The 15,816-nt window shown below is 40.4% G+C and overlaps 1 protein-coding gene across 7 annotated transcripts in view; it reads right to left on the bottom strand.

The window, feature by feature from the left end:
* nrp1a (neuropilin 1a) overlaps nucleotides 1-15,816 on the bottom strand; it is a 189,275-nt gene that overhangs the window by 130,690 nt on the left and 42,769 nt on the right. For all 7 annotated transcript variants that reach the window (XM_059971944.1, XM_059971946.1, XM_059971948.1 and 4 more), the window contains one exon: nucleotides 10,749-10,930. In XM_059971944.1, the coding sequence (XP_059827927.1) occupies nucleotides 10,749-10,930 (182 nt within the window). The remainder of the gene's footprint in view (nucleotides 1-10,748; nucleotides 10,931-15,816) is intronic.

Here is a 15,816-nt window from a genome sequence, read left to right as displayed (position 1 = left end):
TCCACCCACAAGGATTCTACATCTTCCAGTCCTATGTCACCTATTCCTAAGGAATTGACTTCAATTTTTGCCAACAGACTCATCTCCTCTGCCTACCCGCCTGTCCTTTCAATACAACGTGTATCCTTGGATGTAAAACTCTCAATTATGATCTTCTTCCAGCCACGACATCACACCTGACAATCTCTAACTGTGCTACAAGATCATCAACCTTATTCTGTATACTACATGTACTCAAACATAACACTTTCAGTATTCTTCCTAATTTCTTTGCTTTACTTGCCCAAGGTTACTGGGGCTAACTTAAAAGGCTGGATTTGAACCCAGTTCACTGCCTTTTCTGGATGGATCTGTTCTGTACTGCAATACATACTTGCCCGATGAGCTATCAGACAATCTGAAATTAGCGTTTTTTAAAAAAAACATGTTTTGGATTCATCCTGTGATGGCAAACATAATGCGATAATCAAATGCAGTTGGTTATCATTTCTCATTCTTGCTGGAGTTAATTATCATGTTCCAATACTGTGAAATGAGCATGAACTCCCACAGAATAAATTACATCACCAACTAAACATTCATCAACATAGGAAAAGCCTAAAATGTAAAGAAAGTAAGCTTCATGCCGGGTGGCCCAAGAGCTAGAGCACGAAAGCTACGCTCCATCTGTCAGAAAAAGCGGGATCTCCCAGTAGCTGTCCATTTTAATTCTACTTCCCATTCTGATATGTCAGTCCATGGCTTTCTCCACTGCCGTAAGGAGGCAACACTCAGGTTGGAGAAGCAACAGTTTATATTCCATCTGGGTAGCCTCCAACCTGATGGTGCAAACACCGATTTCTCATATTTCCAGTAATGGCACCCCCTCTCTCCTTAACCATTCCCCAGTCCCATTTCCCTCTCTCAGCTTATCTCCTTAACTGCTCATCACCTCCCTCTGGTGCTCCTCCCCCTTCCCTTTCTTCCATGGTCTTCTACCTTCTCCTATCAGATTCCCCCTTCTCCAGCCCTTTACCTCTTTCACCAGTTAACTTTCTAGCTCTTTACATCACCCTCCCCTCCCCCCCACACGGTTTCACCGATCACCTACCAACTTGTACTTCTTCCACCCCTCCTCCACTGCCCTAATCTCATCTTTTTTCCAGTCCTGATGAAGGGTCTCGGCCTGAAACATTGACTGTTTACTCTTTTCCACGGATGCTGCATAAGCTGCTGAGTTCCTCCAGCATTTTTGTGTTTGTTACTTTGACTTCCAGCATCTGCAGATTTTCTTATCGGAAACTTTGTATGACAGTGCAGGAAAGGCCATGTTCCAATGTATTCCACACTCTAGCCACCAGTCTTGACTGCAGACTCCAAGGGCTAACATAGGAGGAGAGATTGCATAGTTAGGATTGTGTTTGTTGGTAGTTCATAAGTTAGGGGTTGATTGAAATGTAGTTCTAAAGATCAAAATAGCTTCTCTTCCTCAAATATTGGGGAGCAATATCCTAATATATGCAATCTCTCCTTCTAACTTTAGCCTGCTTAGGACACAGACAACAACGTTATCCAGAGGGAGGTGAATCTGTGGAATTTGTTGCCATGTGCAACTGTCAAGGTCAGGTCATTGGGTGTATTTAAGGCAGAGGTTGATAGGTTCTTGAATAGTGAATGGTTACAGGGAGAAGGCAGGAGAATGGGGTTGAGAGGGAAATGGATCAGCCATGATGAAACAGCATAGCGGGCTCGATGTGCCAAACGGCCCAATTCGGCTTATGTGTCTGATAGCCTCCTGATCTTAAATTCAGTTTTTCTTAATGAAATTAGAAATACTTACACATGGTGTAATATAAATTCTAAGTTCTCTTTTTCAAACAGCAGTTGATGCGTGGTCAATTATTAAGTTTGAGTTTTAGGTTGGTTAAGTGTTGCAGAAGGAGAGTATGTTAATAAATAAATTCATATCACTGATCATCCAGGATCTTACTAGGTAATGAAATATCCCCAGGATGTGCTTTTGTGTCTTTAATGTTCAAAAAATGTGGGAGAGTTCAGCCTCCAAACATTAGCTCATCCACTCCTTCATATAGCATAATGGCCTTGGTAGGTATAATTTGCCAGACACACAGCTGTAGCTCACCAGAGTTACATATAAACCTTCCCAGCTTCCACAACTTTGTGGTCTCTACCATCAAGAACAATGACTAGGAAGTAATGTCATCAGTACACCATTAAGTTCCACTCCAAGTTTCAAAGTACTTTCACGTAAAACATACCAAGATATCATCTTTTCATCAATATTTTGAACATTGTCTGTCAAACACAAATGTAAGGACATTGCAGCCACAAGATTGGTAGTAGAAAGAAACCAGAGCCCAGCATTGAACGAGTTGGACAGGTACTTTGGATCTGTCTTCACTAGGGAAGACACAGACTATCTCCCAGATGTAATAGTGGCCAGAGGACCTAGGGTAACAGAGGAACTGAAGGAAATTCACATTAGGTAGAAAATTGTGTTGGGTAGACTGATGGGACTGAAGGCTGATAAATCCCCAGGGCCTGATAGTCTGCACCCCAGAGTACTTAAGGAGGTGGCTCTAGAAATCATGGACACATTGGTAATCATTTTCCAATGTTCTATAGATCCAGGATCAGTTCCTGAGGATTGGAGGGTAGCTAATGTTATCCCACTTTTTAAGAAAGGAGGGAGAGGGAAAATGGGGAATTATAGACCAGTTAGTCTGACATCAGTGGTGGGGAAGATGCTGGAGTCAATTATAAAAGATGAAATAGCGGCGCATTTGGATAGCAGTAACAGGATCGGTCCAAGTCAGCATGGATTTACAAAGGGGAAATCATGCTTGACTAATCTTCTGGAATTTTTTGAGGATGTAACTATGAAAATGGACAAGGGAGAGCCAGTGGATGTAGTGTACCTTGACTTTCAGAAAGCCTTTGATAAGATCCCACATAGGAGATTAGTGGGCAAAATTAGAGCACATGGTATTGGGGGTAGGGTACTGACATGGATAGAAAATTGGCTGGCAGACAGGAAACAAAGAGTAGGGATTAACGGGTCCTTTTCAGAATGGCAGGCAGTGACTATGGGGTACCACAAGGCTCGGTGCTGGGACCGCAGCTATTTACAATATACATTAATGATTTCGATGAAGGGATTAAAAGTACCATTAGCAAATTTGCAGATGACACAAATCTGGGTGGCAGTGTGAAATATGAGGAGGATGTTAGGAGAATGCACGGTGACTTGGACAGGTTGGGTGAGTGGGCAGATGCAGTTTAATGTGGATAAATGTGAGGTTATCCACTTTGGTGGCAAGAACAGGAAGGTAGATTACTATCTGAATGGTGTCAAGTTAGGAAAAGGGGAAGTGCAACGAGATGTAAGTGTTCTTGTAAATCAGTCACTGAAAGTAAGCATGCAGTTACAGCAGGCAGTGAAGAAAGCTAATGGCATGTTGGCCTTCATAACAAGAGGAGTTGGGTATAGGAGTAAAGAGGTCCTTCTGCAGTTGTACAGGGCCCTAGTGAGACCACACTTGGAGTATTGTGTTCAGTTTTGGTCTCCAAATTTGAGGAAGGACATTCTTGCTATTGAGGGAGTGCAGCGTAGGTTCACGAGGTTAATTTCCGAAATGGCGGGACTGTCATATGTTGAAAGATTGGAGCGACTGGGCTTGTACACACTGGAATTTAGAAGGATGAGAGGGGATCTGATTGAAACATATAAAATTATTAAGGGATTGGACACGCAAGAGGCAGGAAACATGTTCCTGATGTTGGGGGAGTCCAGAACCAGAGGCCACAGTTTAAGAATAAAGGGTAGGCCATTTAGAACAGAGCTGAGGAAAAACTTATTCACCCAGAGTGTTGTGGATATGTGGAATGCTCTGCCTCAGAAGGCAGTGGAGGCCAAGTCTCTGGATGCATTCAAGAAAGAGTTAGATAGAGCTCTTAAAGATAGCAGAGTCAAGGGATATGGGGAGAGGGCAGGAATGGGGTACTGATTGTGGATGATCAGCCATGATCATATTGAATGGTGGTGCAGGCTCGAAGGGCTGAATGGCCTACTCCTGCACCTATTGTCTATTGTCATCCTTTCACATTAATAAGAATGGGCAATTAATGTCACTTTGACCATGTAGCCTACATCTTGGGAAAGAAATCACGTAGGAGCTAATTAGCAGGACACTTTATCGTCCATGAGAGAAACAAATCTGACTTATTTTGAATCAATGCTGTCTCCCAGATGTTGCCTGACCTGACTTGAGTCTTTCCAGCATCTTTTTGTTTTTGTTTCCAACTTCTCTTGGTTTCTGCTAAGTGATTTGAGCTGACAAAACAGAGAATAGTATTGCCTGCAAGTTGCTCACCCTATCCTTTATACCATGGACCCGAAAGGTAAAGTGGCCTCAGCAAGAGCAGGGGTTTGTCTGCATTCTCCTTTGGCCAAGCGTGCAGTAAGGAGAGGCTCAAGCAAGGGGACCTTACACTGAAGTTGAACTGTTGGTGTGTTAGTTAAGGAAGTGGGTTGACCTATTTTGCCACACTCTTCAATAATACACTAGCTTTTGGGTAGAAAAAATAACAGAAAAAGGAAGTCTCCCTTTAATCACGTCTTGTAATTCTTCAGGATATTTTAATTTCAATTAGAAACTTAATTGCCATTCCAAGGCTATAGACACAAGCCAGAGGACCTGTCAGTTAATCTGCATGTTATATTTTCACAGGATCACAAGAGTCACTTGAAAGTAATAATGTGACATGTGACAGACTTGTTGATTTGCACAAGACCTCCAAGCTGAATTGTCTACATTAGTGGTTGGATAGGTGAACAAAGCATGGTTGATTTTTCCTTGTGAATGATGCACTATATGTTAGTAAAGATAATGTAAGCATACTTATATGCGTAAGCAGTGATTATATATGTGAGATAGGTGAAGATGGCATTCATTAGAGCACTCTAAGTAAATATATATAGTTTAATCCTGCATATGAAAGGTATTGTTGCTCTGGCTACATATATTAAAGTGAACGTGGTACATCGAGCATGTGTGTTGGTTATATATTTGCAAATAAAATAAGTTGGCAAATGATTATGCATGTTAGATGAGATTTGTATATCTAAGCGATAACAGCACAATTTGATTGTCAAAGTATGTGCCATAATTCTCAAAGCAAGCAAATTGCATTCAGGACTATTGACCAGTAATTTTAGGTAATTAGGAAGAAATTATACAGATTAGCTGCATAGAGAACAAATGTGATTTGTTCTAATTGACAATACTCAAAGAGAAAGCTTGTATTACTATTGAATTAAAATTAAACTTTCCACTTGCACTCTGACTAAATGAATCTTGACATGTAATATTCATTGACAGTACTCTCTCTCTCTCTCTACATTGTTAGTAATGCAATGTTAATCACATCTCCAGGTGCCAGAAAATCAAATTAAGACTAAGATTAACTTTTAGCATGCTTAAGGGGTACTTTTATCATTTAGCCTTCAAAAGCTTGTCAGTCAGTTTTGCACTTTGAACTGTAATACCCATATACAAAGAGCTCTTGTCTAGATTTGAACTGCACGTACAATCACTGTGACTGCCGAAATGTGCCTGCGTTCCTTTACACTTAACCCAAAGGCCCTTTAAATAGAATCACGTTCAGCTGCAGGCTGCCTCTGCTTGTCTGACTGACTGTGCATAGCTCATTTAATAATGACCACCTCAGTGTCAATCACCCATCAGGAAATAGCCCTTGTCATTATGCAATTTTCACCTGCACATCAGGCATTTTGATGTACAGAAGCCGGTGTCTGTGTGCACACAGCACAGGGCAAAGAGCAATCATGTGTACTCGACGAATCAGTAAACAGATAACCAAGGGGCAGGCATCCGAAAGTTAAAGGTTTACGTGCATGGTTAGATTTTAGTAAAGGCAGTTCAAAAGGCGAATTCTTCATTCTCACGGCCAGCAATGTTAAAAACATCATGGAATTTTTGATGAAGCACATCCGAAGCAATAGCGGAGTTGTTCAGTCTTAGTACACTCATCACGATGCAATGGATTGTTTGACCAGAGTGGTCTAACATTTGACTCATGGCATTGCCCAGTGAGCTGATTTCAGCTGTTGTGGTAGTACAAGGATACGATTAATGGTACACAGCAATGGAAAGATCGGGGAGATTCACATTAATCAGTACCTTGTGATGCTTTTGAAATGATTCAGCTTAGATCTCTCACTTCTGAATAAGAAGATTATGGGTTCAAGACCTAGACCCGAGACATGAGCACATACAATATTTGAGTAGAAAGTACATCTATCGCTGCTCATTTTTTGTGTATAAATCATTCACCTTTTTCACATTTCCTTTTGGGTTTATGGCTAATGGGAAGCTGAACAGGGATTTACCCTGTTGCAATTCATCATCACATTGCTGCTATTTACATATGTTAAACACATGATAATGACATCAATGTGAAATTGCCCATTCATAGCTCATTGATGGAAATTGGATTAGAAGTAAGGCCTTTGTATTAAACTATCAAGAAATACAGCACACTAAGCAATAAAGGGACACTGAAAGAAGTTAGCATGACAAGCAGCATCTGTGGAGGCACAGGTTGTAAGTCAATATTTTGGGTTGAGACTGACACACAAGAGAAAAGGTAGTACATAAAGGTTCAAGTAGATTGGGCTAGAGGGTGGTAGGTGATAGATGAAACCAGATGGAGAAAAGATGATGGATAGATGGAACCAGGTGGGGAGAGGCAGATGGAAGAGGTGAATAAAGGGGGAAGAAAACAAGGTGGATGAATGAGTGTGTGTGTGTGGGAGGAGAACACCTGGGGTGTGAGTTACTGAAATAGTAAAATTCAAAATTCACACCATTGGGTTGCAAGCTGCCAAAGTAGAATGTGAAATGACGCTCTTCCAATTTGTGTCTCCATGCCATTGAAAAAGGTCAAGGGTAGAGAAGTCAGTGAGTGTGTGGGAAGGAGAGTTAAAGTGGCTCAGGATGGCCATGGTGGACAGGGTAGGAGCACCACAGTCACCTACTCCAAACTTGGTTTCAACTATCATTGCAGAGGAGGTCAAATTAAAAGTAGAAGTAAAATCGTATAAGAAACTTTTTAGTTCTTCATGCAGATTTCCTCTCTATGCCATTTCAGTATAGACCACAGATAAAAGGATCTGTGCACTGATCTCCCTAGGACACAGATGTTTTTGTCCCCTGTGTAGCGGCTGACCAGGAGGGCTTGAGTTCCACCCATGACACTGTACACAGCTGGATCTTCCCACATGTTCTCCTTGTCTTCCACAATCTCCTTCTGCAAACCCAACCCATTGACTTCCACTCTTTTCATAGATGCCTGATGCAATTCTGCTGGCTTAATCACGTGTCAGACTTCAACACTTCTCAAAAAGTAGGAAGCCATGAGAATTAACTTTCAATCAATTATGGAAAAATTTCTTTTACCTGATCTGCCATTAGGTTGAAATGCCTCACTCATTTAATTTGCCAAAAGTGTTTGAAATCCATTTTCTCGGCAAATCTGCTCTAATACCCTCTATTTACTGTTGGCAGCTTTGCCTCTGAACCAAGAATTTTGGGCATCCAGCTCCAGAAACAAGAACAGACCATCTAGGCTAATACTTTACTCCAGTCCTGAAGGACACCATACCTGAATGCTTTGGGTAAGGTTTTAGACTAAGGCCCTCTGCTTTCCTCCACCTTAATGGAAAGTTTGGTAATGATTACAAATTGCTAATATCAAGTTGGGTACTGAAACTTCATAGTAATGTTGAAGGTATTTGTGTAGCAGTTTATAACCCCCTAAAAGTGGAAATAAAAGATCCCATATTATAATTTGAAGGATGAGAAACATTTACTTCATCATCGTCACCCATGTTTTTTCCTTGAAAACACACAACAAATATTGTGTCTGATTTGCAGATTGTGGGGCAAGATGTCAGTCATGTCCACCTATATCATTCACCTGCTGTAGACCAACAGAAAACACAGCAGATACAGTGATCTGCTGGAAATACTCAGCGAGGCGACAGAAACAGAGCTAATGTTTCAGGTTGATGACTTTTATACCAAGCTTTCACAGTAATGTGTTTTTATTTCACTGTACAGTATGTGGTATCTTTAGATAAATGGATGATGCCATGTGGTGTGAGGTGAATGTTATTTTCTTTGTTCCATGTGCCTCGTACATTTCCTTTGTTCCATGTGCCTCGTACATTTCCTTGGGACTTGACGAAGAAAAGGCTCAATGGCTAGAAATCTGGTCTGTTCTTCTCTATTTCAAGAGTCATAGTTCAAATGGATCTCTGACTGATATCCACAAAGTGTTCTCCCTCAGGATTTGAATCTACATCACTATAATCTATATCATAATGCTGCATGACCAATTCTAGTTTGAGTTTAATTTTGACTCAAACTAGAATCAGTCACACAGCATGAAAACAGACCCTCTGAGTCACTAAGTCCACAAGGACAATCTGTACTATTTTACTATTTACACTAATCCTACTTTAATCCCTTTTTATTTTTCTCAAATTCCCATCAGCTCCCCTCAGATGCTACCACTCACCTACACATTAGTGCAATTTACAGCAGCCAATTAACCTTTCAAACTGTGCATCTTTGGGAAACCAGATCGCCGAAAGAAAACCCACACGGTCACAGGGAGGGCACGTAACATATCTGCACATAGATATCATCCGAGGTCAGGATTGAACTGGCGTTAGATAGTAACTCTACCAGCATCAACAATCCACTGCCCTTATCTGCAGCACTGTGTCAGCCCTCTAAGAAATATATGTGATCCTGATATCATCCCTTTTCAACTTAGTGTTATCAAAAAAAAATGCTCTGAACTTCCTATCCAAGGAATAATAAAAGATGAAAAGAAGCACTGTCATCAGCGGGCCATCTCCAAGCTTCACGTGTTCAGCTTCAGCATACCAAGGTAATTTATATGAGGCAATAAAAATGGTCTTTACATTATTGTTTTCAATGAACTGTTACGAGCACTACAGTAGAGGCCTCTTATGGGGCCACCTCCATGGTAACCAAAACAGTGCTTTTATCCAAATGATACTATTAGGCAGGCTATTAAATATATCAGTACTAAATTCAGTTCTTAGAGCCTTGTCCTATAAATGTCCTGGAATTAAAGTCATTAACCCATCTCTGACAGCAGGAGTTTTATGCAGGAAGTATAATTGCATACTTGCAGGAACTCATTAAGGCTATGTAGCAACAAGACAAGCAAAATTTTTTTATCAGCAACCATGTTGGATTATACATCTGTTTATGAGAAACTGCAGGACACAAAACCATGGAGCTTAAAGTTAATTGAACACTGGGGAGGTTTGAGCTCTCAGTGGACAAGACTTGTACTGAAAGCAGTGCCTTCAAACTCTCCACAGGAGGCAGAGTGTACTTTGCTCACCTTGAGGTTCAGAGGACAAGGTTTCAACACAACCGTGAAACACAGACACCGAGTGGATATGAAGGGCTTCGTACTTAAGAAAAGATTTGGTTTCATTTTACTTATTCGCTCGTCAAGTGAGATTATAACGTGACACAAATCTGAATTCTTACAGCTAACCTAAATACTTATGACAGTCCAGCTGAGAATCCCTTTGGGTGATAAAAATTAGTCCCTAAATATTAGTTGCTTAAAAAGATATTCCTGCTTACTGGTTAATGATTAGCTAATGCACACTGTACATGTATGCCCTTCATGAAAATAAGACTGGTGAAAACATGTTATGGTATATTTACAATACTTTTTTAAATGCAACCCATGTACCATTGAGCTAATTCCATAGGAACATGAGAAGAGAGGCCATTCCAAGGTGAATGTAAAAATAAGAAGGAACTGTGCCAAGAAGCAGAGGTTTTGCTGCATGAGTGGCCATAAACGCTCCTCTGGTATTTCTGATCAATCACAGATGTTCTGTGAATGAGGAAAAGATGTGGTTCCAAAGCTCTTGTAAAAGGCCTATTAAAAATGTTTTCATCTCATTCTTCCTTTGGTGTTACTTCACTGCTGAACAAACTGAGTATGAGCCTAAAGAATGCAAAATTAAATAACAAGTCAAGAATTTCACCAATCTATTCTCCTACACTTCAACACTCGATTTCTCAGAGCAAGGGCAAACTTGCTGCACGGAGGTGGAATTCAACAGGAAGGAGTAATGTAACAAATGAAACACTATGCAAGATATTTGACAATGTACAGACAGTAATATCATAAACACAAGAGATTCTGCAGATGCTGGAAATGCAGAGCAACACATGGAAAATGCTGGAGGAACAGCAGGTTAAGCAGCATCTCTGGAGAGTTGATGTTTTGAGCCAAGACTCTTCATCAGGACTGGAAAGGAAGGGGGAAGAAGCAATAGTAAGAAGGTGGGGGGGGGGGGGGGGGTGAGGGGAATGAGTAAAAGCTTCACCTGTTACTTTCCACCTTGTATTTCTCTTTCCTCCACTTTCTTATCCTGGCTTCTTCCCCCTTCCTTTCCAGTCCTGATGAAGAGTTTCAGCCCAAAATATTGACTCTTTATTCCTCTCCTCTGCTGCCTAGTTGCTGCCTGACCTGCTAAGTTTCTCCAGCATTTTTTGTGTGTTCCTACAGAGAGCGCTAATCATGTCTTATAATATTAGTTCTTTCAGCTAATTAATACAACTCAGAAAGGCATATACAATAAAAACAGTGCAACCAACCTGTTTTGAAAACTTCATAGCGAATGGAGAAGCCAGCTCCATGTGTTTCATAATCAGACACGAACTTTACAAACAGAAGAGGTCCCGTAGAGATCTGTGGTGAAGGTGCAATTTTTCCACAGAATTTTCCCAGTGATGGTGCTTTCTCATCTCCACCATCTCGTACCTCCACATAATCGTACCTGAGCAAAAATACAGGAAATTCAATTACGGATATCTGTCATTAATACATACAATAATCATTATTCTGTTTAATTTTCATTCGATATGTCTGTTATGCTGACTTTTGATTTCCTGAGATCAAAGGAACAATTAATAGTAATTATCTTTTTGTTTCTTCCTTAATTTAACCTCCTGAATGTCAAATTCATAACCCTTCTTCCTCCTGGCATCCACTTGTACATATCTTCTAGCAAAGAAAATTCAGTATGTTTTGACATGTGGACCTCAAAGGTTTCAAGTACGGTCCTCCATCAGTTCTGAGTCAGGCAGTACCTGCAGAACGATACATCATAACATTGGAGCAAGGGCTTTGAACTTATCGTTCATCTTCTTGATAAAGGGCACAGAGGTGCAATAGCTAACTAAGGCAGCAAACGCAAGGTTTGTCTTTATTGTAATAAGAGTATATGAGAAATAGACCTTTTTACAAATATATTGGGCTTTGCTGATCCCACACCTGGTGAACTATGTACGAGGGGTGATTGAAAAGTTTGTGGTCTAAGGTAGGTGTCCATTTTAGAAAACCTAGCACATTTATTTTTCAACATAGTCCCCTCCTACATTTACACACTTAGTCCAGCGGTCGTGAAGCATACGGATCTTGGACCTCCAGAAAGTGTCCACAGCAGAGGTGATTGATAAGTTCGTGGCCTAATGTAGAAGGAGATGAATTATACAGCTCTCGCTACATGCACATGCAGTTCAACTCTTTGAGTGATTATGCAAATAGTTTGAAGTTAATAACTCATCTCCTTCTATCTTAGGCTATGAACTTATCAATCACCCTTGATGAGTTATTAACTTCAAACTTTCTGCATAATCACTCAAAGAGTTGAACTGCATGTGCATGTAACGAGAGCTGTATAACTCATCTCCTTCTACCTTGGGCCACAAACTTATCAATCACCCCTGCTGTGGACAATTTCTGGAGGTCCAAGATCCATGTGCTCCACGACCACTGGATTAAGTGTGTAAATGTAGGAGGGGACTATATTACAAAATAAATGTGTTAGGGTTTCTAAAATTGACTCCTTCTACCTTGGGCCACAAACTTGTCAATCACCCCTCGTACAGTTTTAATCTCCCTTACATAGTACAAATGTACTTGCTTTAAAGCAATATAGTAAAGATTCACTTGATTTCCTTGAGGTAAGAGTAGGTTTGTTTTCCGAGGAACAATGTAACACAATTCCTCTTTGGAATTTAAATGTACAGGAGCCTTTGAAATTTATAGGATCTTGAGGGAGCTCGGGAACGTTTGTGTTTTAAGGATGTACCCACTGTGGAAATTCTAGAACAGCAATGCATGGCTTCAGAATCATGAGTCAGCTACTTAAAATAGACATGCAGTGGAATTAGTTTTCCCAGAGAGGTGTTAATCCTTGAAAATCTCCATCCCAGAGAACTGGGAAATCTCAGCCATTAAGCCTACCACGGCTAAGATAATTTTTTCTTCAGTGGCAACTGAAGGATCAAAGGGATCAGTCAAGAAAATGGTGAGGCTAAAGATTGGATTATCATGATCCTATCCAGGCTCAAAAGGCCAGTTGGTCCCTCCTGCTGTTTCTAGCTCCTATGTTCTTACAGCATTACCTTGCCTTCACTTGCCAGAAAATTACTGTTTTATTGCAGATTAACATCTTGCCTTTACCAGACATCAATAGCCAGTGCACAGAGCCCTAGCTGACAAGAATTCTTCTGGCCATTTTTTATCACTGACTGAGAGCACCTTCTCAGGCCATGAATAGAATCGCCATCATTGCTCCTGACTTTGATCATTGGCTGCTGAAACTCACAATTATGCCTTAGTTATCTCTAGACTTATCCACTCCCAATTTCCTCTGGACCTCCTACTGAAGTGCTTACTCCAAAACCTCCTGCCCATACGTTGGCTCACACTGCCTCATTTAATCACTGTCCACATTTGCTGGTTCCTATTGTGCTTGCTCTTTCCTAACACTGTCATCTCCTCCAGCCTTATATCCTTTTGGGAATCCTGTCAGGTTGTTCTCTGGTACGTTCACCTATCATCATGCATCACAATTCACAGCGTTTCTTTTGATTGCTTGGACTCAAGCTCTTAGGAACCCCCCCACCAAAACCAACTCTAGCTTTGCCTTAAATACTCTCCTTAAAGCCCCTCTTTATTCAAGGTTTTAGCATATATGTGCTATGTTTATGCTTTGTAACTTCAAAACATAAAACTAGGTCAGACGAAGACACACGGGGGTCCAAAATGTGAGTATAACTTCACTTTTAGTTTAAGCGATGTGCACGTGCATCACATGATAGCACGATGATGGATGCAAGTAATATACTTTTACATATAACTTGTACTGAATGACTTAAATAAACAAGAATGCTTAATCAAACAATATATATACAAGATTACTTAAATATTATTGAAATATTACATGCACAACTTTACACTTTGGTGTTAATTTACTTATAGTAAAGCTTCTAGGAAGTGCTTTAAGATAATTTCCAATGCTAATGGAAAAATGCTGATATAAGCTGTTGTAAATGTAATGGCTGCCACAATGCCTGCACCATGGTCATTCCCCTTCCAAACAATTAAATGTGAGCTGCTTTTCCATCGATATGATAAGCTACTGATGTCTCTTTCCTGACGGCTTTTTTTGGACATCTTCAAGACCTTTTTCAAATGGCAATCAAAAAATGAAATAATTAAAACAATATTTTACAAGACCAGACCTGACTAGTTATTACACTTGCACTGTGAAGGTCACAATACGTGTAATAACATTGCTCTCACAATACATTTATGTGTGTATATAGACATATACCTATATCCATGTATAATTGTCAGTAGAGTAAAAGTAAATCTTGTTTGTTTGTTGCACATAAATACTCATTTGCAGAATCGAACCCTAGGAATCCAGCCGTGTCTGTTGGGAGTATGTTGGTGATATTTGAGAACACTTGTACTGTTCATAGAAAGAAACTTAAGAGAGGGCTTCCCAAATTCCTGATATGCACTGCTGGTGGTGAGCAACTTAAGCAATAAATCCTTAAGTATTCTAAAATATACATCAGGGAAGTGGTGACTTTTGCAGCTTGATAGGAATAGGGTGTAAATACTAAACTGATGTTTTCCAGTCACATACTAACAGCTCTCAGCAATTACTCTTGTGTATTGACAGAAGGAATTGCAATATATATAGACCAGAGTGAAATGCCTGATAATACCACAGCGAAAAATAGCTTTGTTGCACCTTGGTGGCTGTCACACATTGCTTTCTGATCGGATTGACTTTGTGCCTTGGAACATTGTCATCTGTTGAAAACATCACAGCAGATTGCTCCGCTCTCTATCTGTGTGCAAGTAACAATGGCCTCAGTGAACTGGAGGAACATTTTCAAATCTCTGCAAGTATCTGCTTGGTAATCTGGAAGTACTGAAATAGAAAGATAGTGCGCAAAGTCAAATGTGAACTGCAAGGACCCGGGGTGAGGGTCATTTGCAAAAGGTGATGCAACTAAGCTGAACATTACCAAGCAATGAACTAAATTATGATCAGAAGCTTAAAAACAGCAGAATTTTCCCACTGTTAGGGGTTGTGCAACAAGAATACCAAAGCAGGGAGCACTGGTGCAGGGCTGCAGAATTTGCTGTTATTTCCTGTGCAAGGGAGAGCCTTTATGTCACATGTTATGATCTCCCAGGGAGTGCTGTGGTAAGAATTGAGCACATGATATACAATGACAGATTCTTGATAACTTGCCATTACAAGCCTAGACCACTTCCTCAGTTTGTACCTCACAAACTGCACACACAACCATCTGTAAGCTCTCAAGCACATAAGTCTATAGTAGAAATAATAATGCACATGATCCATCCATTTCCAAATAAGCCATGTTTTAGTTTGTAGACTATCCCCAGAACTCTTCGAAAAAGACCTGTTATTTAATATTGAATGCCACAGATCAAGAGGCAGTTCCTGTCACATGATGCGGGCCTTGAGGAAGAAACTCCACAGCATCAGCTGGAGCCGGAGACAAGAAAAGAAAGCTTGCCAAAGGCAAGAGATATGAGCTAGAAGAGACAGGAATTAGTCTGGCAATGGAAGATAGTGTCATGCTGCACAATTGGGGAAGTAGAGGTAATTGTGGCAGATGCCAGAGACATGAAGTTAAAGCACAAATTTTCAGTGCCAAAGCATATTTAGCCAGGAGCATGTCAAACTTTAAAGCTACAGGAGATAAAGAATTACTAGAGGAATGTTAGCACAAAACTGCAATGAGTATTTTTGAGGCTGTCATGTGATCCAAAAGCTTTGACTGAAAAACACTTAAGCTGTCATTACAGAGACCCTCTCCTTCACAATGTTGATGGGTTTTAGGTAATCTCAAGGTGATTTTAATTGAAAAAAAATTGACAGAAGAAATGTTAATTTCATTGCTATCAATAAAAGTCACACCATTTCTTCAACAGACTAGTTGGATTGACAATGTACATGAACTCTCACTATCTCAAAATGAGATGACTGTTGCCAACTGCATTTCTGATCCATGGCTAGTGGGAATTGTGCTATCACTGTGTCCATCAAGAATACAGGAGAGAAGAAGAGCCATGAAAAGGAATATATATGTCGGGCCGCTGTTTATCAATTACAGCTCTTGTTCAAAACCATTATGCCCAACTACTTATCAACAAACTTCAAAACATGGGCCTCTGTACCTCCCTCCACAACTGGATTCTTGACTGCTTAATTGGGAGACAGCAGTCAGTACAGATTGGTAATAATATCTCCTCCTCGCTAACAATCAACACAGGCATGCCTCTAGGATGTGTGCTTAGCCCACTGCTCACTCTCTCAACACT

The sequence above is a fragment of the Hypanus sabinus genome, chromosome 6, assembly GCF_030144855.1.
Source record: "Hypanus sabinus isolate sHypSab1 chromosome 6, sHypSab1.hap1, whole genome shotgun sequence".
NCBI classification, from domain to species: domain Eukaryota; kingdom Metazoa; phylum Chordata; class Chondrichthyes; order Myliobatiformes; family Dasyatidae; genus Hypanus; species Hypanus sabinus.
The sequence above is the reverse complement of the archived record's forward strand: the minus strand, read 5'-3'. Positions and strand labels throughout refer to the sequence as shown.